Here is a 5,701-nt window from a genome sequence, read left to right as displayed (position 1 = left end):
TTTCTGCACAGACAAAGAGAAGATTTGGAGATCAAAATTCAAAAGTCACAAGCTGAAATGTAAAATAACAAATTAAGAGACTATGAAACACATGTAGTTTCAATTGTTATACAGTAAAATAATTACATTCAGAAGTTCCAGATTCCGTTCAGTATACTACGAAATCTGTTTGTGGACAACTTTCTAATAATTCTCTTGGCATCCGGCATTTCATCTTCTGCAAGCTTTTCTAAATTTTTCAGGTAACCAGAATTCTGAATCTTCCTTCTTCCAATGTTGCTACTGGTTAATGACAATAAAGCAGAGAACAAGAACTTCTTGTTACCTGATTTCACCTCCTCTGGGTCAAGCAATTGAAGAATCCGGGCTATGTCACTATCTCCTTGGATGAACCTCCTTCGATTCCTCGAGACTAAAACCAGGGTAGATAGTGCTTCGGCTGCCATTTCTCGAATTTCAAAAGATTTCGCGTCGAGTAGTCTCACCAGCTCTGGCATAAAACCGGCATCACCCATTGCCTTCTTAGTTGCTTCTGATGTCCCAGAGAGACGAAATGCCAACTTCACTACCAATTCCTGAGTTGAGACCTCACCGTTGCGAAGAAAGTAAAGGAGACGATCAAGAAACCCATATGCAATCAGGAGGTTCAGAGAACTTGTAGACGAGAAACAGAGGCTCTCAATTGCTTTAAGTGCAGTCTCTCGGGCCTTGGAGGAAGAGGAAGATCTAGAATCCAAATTACTGACAAGCAAGTGGATACCTCCATCTCTAATGATCATTTGCCGAATGGGTTCATCTTCAGAAGCCATAGTCTGGAGGAACTCGATTGCATTTATCTGCGAGGCTTCGTCTTTCGATCTTATAAGCTTGATGAATGCCGTCACTGCACCTTCTTCAACCATGAACCTTTTGATCTCTTCCACTCCGGCCAGGTTCCTTAGAACCCCACAGGCCGGAACAAAAGACCCACCTCCTCTGCCATCACCAGTAGTGCAGAACTTTAACAGAACTGTTACTCCACCGTGAGCAGAAACCGACCAGGCATTGTCTGAATTCTCTGTCAGTTTCTGCAGAGCCCTGGCTGCTCTTTCTTTCGCCAAATCTTTTCCACTTTCCAAAACCCGAACCAAAGGTGCAATGACTCCGGCGCCAACAAGAACACCCTTGTACGAGTCAAACCCTGAGATCACCGAGATAGCCATGGTTGATTCTTCCTGAATCTCCATCTCTGAAGACTCAAGAAAATGCACCAAGAGACTTATTATTTCACCTGTCTCAACAAAAATCCTCACATATTTTTCGTCCTCCTGGACAACCTCATTCAAAGCCATCAAGGCCTGGCGTTTCATCTCCGAATCCCCGATCTTCAGCCTCGTCAACAAATCCCTGACATAGAATTTCATGTCATCGCGACTAGCTCCAACACCCGGCTTAGACACAACAATTGCATAACCATGAAGAATCCCAGCTGTGTAGATTGCTGTAAGATTCTTGATATGAAGTTCAAATTTTGCATACAATACATCGAGGTCGCTCTGCATTAGCAGCTTCCCACTGTAGGACAGGTTGACACACCGACGAGCAATATCATGACAGTCGTTAACAGTTGACTCAATAGCTGGAATCAAGTCCAAGATAGATGAATTTTCACCCAAGTTGCAATTCTCTGCAGCGGTTAGACCAGAATTCAGCTCCTCCATCTTGTTGCGGATAGTTTGCCATTTAACAGCAAACACTTTGATGGAAAGAGTGAAAGATATCAATGATGATATTAGCTGTATCGTCCGCCGGAGAGAGGATGATTCTCCAGCGTCCACTTCCAACAAGTTTGGGTTGTCTGCTTCTTTATCTCCCTTCTCTTCCCCCATATCTTTGCTCATTGGTTTGGAGGCAAGCGCATCTTTTTCTGGTCAGTTGGGTCAGTTAACTCCGGCCAACAAGTCCAAATAACAACTCCGGCAAGTGGTCAGAACTGTGAAAGAGGAGAGGAATGGAAAACTTATAATATGAGATAGCTAGGGAAGTCTCTTCTATATCTGAGAGAGCTTTGGCTCTATATCTCTTCTTCTTCTTCTTCTTATCTTGTGAATGAACATGAAACTGAATTGGAATTTACTGGGTATTTACTACATTGACCTCTTTTGGGGACTGGGTAACGGTTGATGGTCAATGGACGGGAATTGGGGGCATTTTGGGAATAGAGAGAATATGAAGAGCAGAATTGTTCCGTTATAGAGTAAGAGATTTTTCATTTATATGGATGTGTCATAGCCTCATGGGATGGGTGGGTGAGAAGGAGTTTTATCGCTTCTGATTATTATATATTAATTAATAATAATTAATTGACCCTTTAATTTGGCTTAGTTATGAAATAAATTATTAATATTAATTTAGATAAATCATTTTAAGAAGTATAAATTAATCAACAGAGTGTCCTTTTCGTAAATACAATGTTACATGTTACCTAGCTGGGTGATCACTTGTTAAGCAACAGCTAAGGCACTGTTTGTGTTTATGGCATGAAATAAGCTAAATTAAGTCCAAAATTTTGTTAATGTTTTCTAATAAAATTAAGGGATTATTTGGTTCGTAGTCAGAATCGGAATCAAAATCCTCTGGAATCGAAATCAGAATGGTCCATTCCCAGTCTGTTTGGTTTAGACAGAAATGGATATGAGAATTAAAATCAGCAGAAATGAGATTTCATTTCCAAGGGATGAACAGGAAATGGCCATTCTCTCAAATGGGGGAATGGATTTCGATTCTACCCAACCAAACAGTTGGAATTAGAATAGCCCATTCCAATTCCAATTTCAGACCCCTATTCCTGCAAACCAAACGGGGCCTAAATCTTTACTAAATTAGGCTTTTGGAGTAATAAATTACAAAGTTTGATTCTGTTTTGTGCATCAGCATTGATTTGAAACAGCCTCGTTTTCATTACCAGCATCGTAATTACTATATCATTTCTTCAATAATAAAATGATGGTAGCTGCTTAGATGCAACCAAACAAGGGAAGAGATGTGCTGCAAGTGGAAATAAAGAGTTTATTGTAGAATCACCACTTTTGGAAAAACGCATTGGGTTTCTTTATGTGAAACTTTGTAAGAGACCCTTTGTGATTTCTGGAACCTTTTCCTTTACCGTTTTCTTTTTCTTTTTCTCCACTTTCACTAGGTTTCTTAATTGTGTTTTTCTACGGCAACTGAGCAACTTTGGTAGACCCACTTGATAGGTGTCGATTACAAGTTTAGAGAAGCCATTTGGGCCATTTGGGTTGCTAATTACCCGAAGAGGGAACCAGGAAAAGAAAGTAGCCCATAACCATTGCCATCATGGACCACGTTTAATTTTTCTAGGGTTGGACCACATTTGATTGTGGACAATCTTTGATTAAGAAAAGGGGTTCTTTTCAAGTCTCTTATCTTGAAGATGAAACAGTCCACCCCACCATGTGAACCACATCTTCTAGGTTTCTTGAGCTTGGGGACACCTTTTGTAGAAGTAAGAGTGAATAGTGACAAACAAGACAAAAGAAGGGAAAAACAAAAGGAAAAAGAAAAAAGTAAAATGAGAAGCAATTCTCTTTCCTGATAAAACCCCTTTCTCCCTTTCCAAGCTAAGCTCAGCGAGTCAGCTACACACACACAAATGATAAGTTTAAAAAGGAACAAAGAGTTAGCCTTTTCAGAGGAATAAAATTTCAGAAGAATTGTATTGAGAGATGAACAGCAACGTAGCATAGAAATACAACCCCACAAGGGAGCAAATAACCCATGGTATGATTGGGCAGGAAATTCCTGAAAATGGAGAACATATATATATATATATACGTTAGGCAGAAATGAAGGGTTCATTTTGCTCAATGTTTCTTAAGTGGGGATGACTGCATTCCTTCTCTTGTCTATTTAAATCCCTAATGACAAGCACTTTTGTCTAGAGACACAATTAGAAAATGTTCTTTTGCATCCATCAAATTCAAAGATGTTATCTCTTCTGGTATTACTGGATTGGCACATGGCCATATCCTCTTAAAACTGCAACTAATACTAATCTTAGCCTCTTAGGTATAGTGGATTCATTAATAGCAATCCGTGAGAAGTGATGAGAACCCTAAAATGTTCTTCATTAGTGAACTGCCTGCAGCAATTTGGTTTGTCTTTGCTTAGAAATGGGCCTCATCTTTATTCCACAGAGTTGCTCAATAATTGATGCATGCCTACTGGATATGGGTCCATGGGATCTCAGATCTTTGTGGTGTTAGCATCTTGTCTTTTCGATAATAACACTATTTATACAATCGTGATCATTGATCTTGTCTAGTAAGTTGCAAATTGATTTCATTTATTTCCATTTAAAAATATGATTTAAAAAAAGTTAAATATTTTGGCTTGGTAGATTATGAATTTTTGAGGGAAAAATAGTTGTTAGGTGGAAAAGTTAATGTACGATGAAGGGAGTGACTGTTGAAGAAACATTCAGGAGGGAAGAATGGAATTCTAATTCCGAGGTAGAAGAGCAGATACAGAATTCCTTACCTTTGAAGAGAACAGGTTAAATAATAATATCTCATGTTCATGAGTTCATCAACTGAAATGAAGAAATAAGACAACTCAATGGCGTACTTGAAGCCAAGGAAGGACATGTCTTAATTTCTTGAAGGTGGGGATATGGGATTGTTGATTATTAATAGACAAACTAAGAAGGGAACTCTGTCAAGGGCCACTAGTGTCCAATTTATCCAATTTTTCACATATCATGGTGTAATACAGAATACCCATTAAAATAATCAAGCAATCAAGTTTATAACTAATTCAATATTTAATTTATTGGGTATTTTCCATTGGAGGTCCCTCCAAGCTTATTACTCTAAGCCCAAAATCTTTCAATGTATGTGAACTAACAGCATCTGATAATTGATGTAATCTTAAATCTTATATGAAGGTTAACTAAAAGCTAAACTCCTTAGCTGTTGAATCGAATTTGTTTTTCATTCATGAATATAATGCAATGTCAAATCAGAGGCAACCAGGCAAGGCCCCCCCCCCCCCAAGAGATTCTAATGCTTATAATTAATATCCCAAGCTGATGGGATTTAATTCCATTGACGAAGAATTCATCATGCTTTGTGTTAATTTAGACTTTATTTTTATGTGATCTAAGGGTGTTGGTATTGACTACCCCAAAAACAATAAAGACTTCATATGTAAGACTAAGACTAAGTCCTTCTAATTAATCCAGCTTCAACTGTCAAACCATTAATTCATTTCTGGGTTGAATTGGATGAGACCGTGGTTCCAACCGGATTAGATCACCCACAGCGTTGTGGACAAAACCATCACAATAACCCAATGACCTCTAACACATGAAGCTGACATATCATATTGCTTTCCACCATAAATAAAGGAAAGGACCTGTATGGAGTATGGTGGGGCCTGCCCAGGTGTAAGAAAACAGAGAGGAATGCAACAGGTTATTAATCAAACAGAAGTTAATTAGCTTGTTTTCCTCTCCCTTGAGACAAAGACACATTGGAATAAGCCTTGAGATCTCAAGGAGGTAAGCTCAAAAGACGTCTCAACAAAGGAAAACAACAAATATTTGTTTGTTTGTTTGTTTTTGTGTGTGTATTCCTCTGACTTGGCAAAATTAAAGCTGCGGGGTCAATTGGAGTTTTGGGTTGTCAAAGGAAGTAGCAGC

At 38.7% G+C, this 5,701-nt stretch overlaps 1 protein-coding gene across 1 annotated transcript; it reads right to left on the bottom strand.

Annotated features, from left to right (window-relative positions):
* On the bottom strand, positions 1-2,244 carry LOC104612265 (protein CELLULOSE SYNTHASE INTERACTIVE 1-like). The gene has a single exon (XM_010279622.3). The coding sequence runs from the start codon at positions 1,878-1,880 to the stop codon at positions 129-131; it is 1,752 nt and encodes a 583-aa protein (XP_010277924.1). The 5' UTR covers positions 1,881-2,244; the 3' UTR covers positions 1-128.
* Between the last annotated feature and the right edge of the window lie 3,457 nt (positions 2,245-5,701).

The sequence above is a fragment of the Nelumbo nucifera genome, chromosome 1 (genome assembly GCF_055504915.1).
Source record: "Nelumbo nucifera cultivar China Antique chromosome 1, China Antique-T2T, whole genome shotgun sequence".
Taxonomy (NCBI): Eukaryota; Viridiplantae; Streptophyta; class Magnoliopsida; order Proteales; family Nelumbonaceae; genus Nelumbo; species Nelumbo nucifera.
This window is presented reverse-complemented; position numbering and strand designations above follow the sequence as displayed.

Bases quoted from the DNA above. Each gene is read 5' to 3' on its own strand.
- LOC104612265 (XM_010279622.3), bottom strand. From the start codon at position 1,880: ATGAGCAAAGATATGGGGGAAGAGAAGGGAGATAAAGAAGCAGACAAC.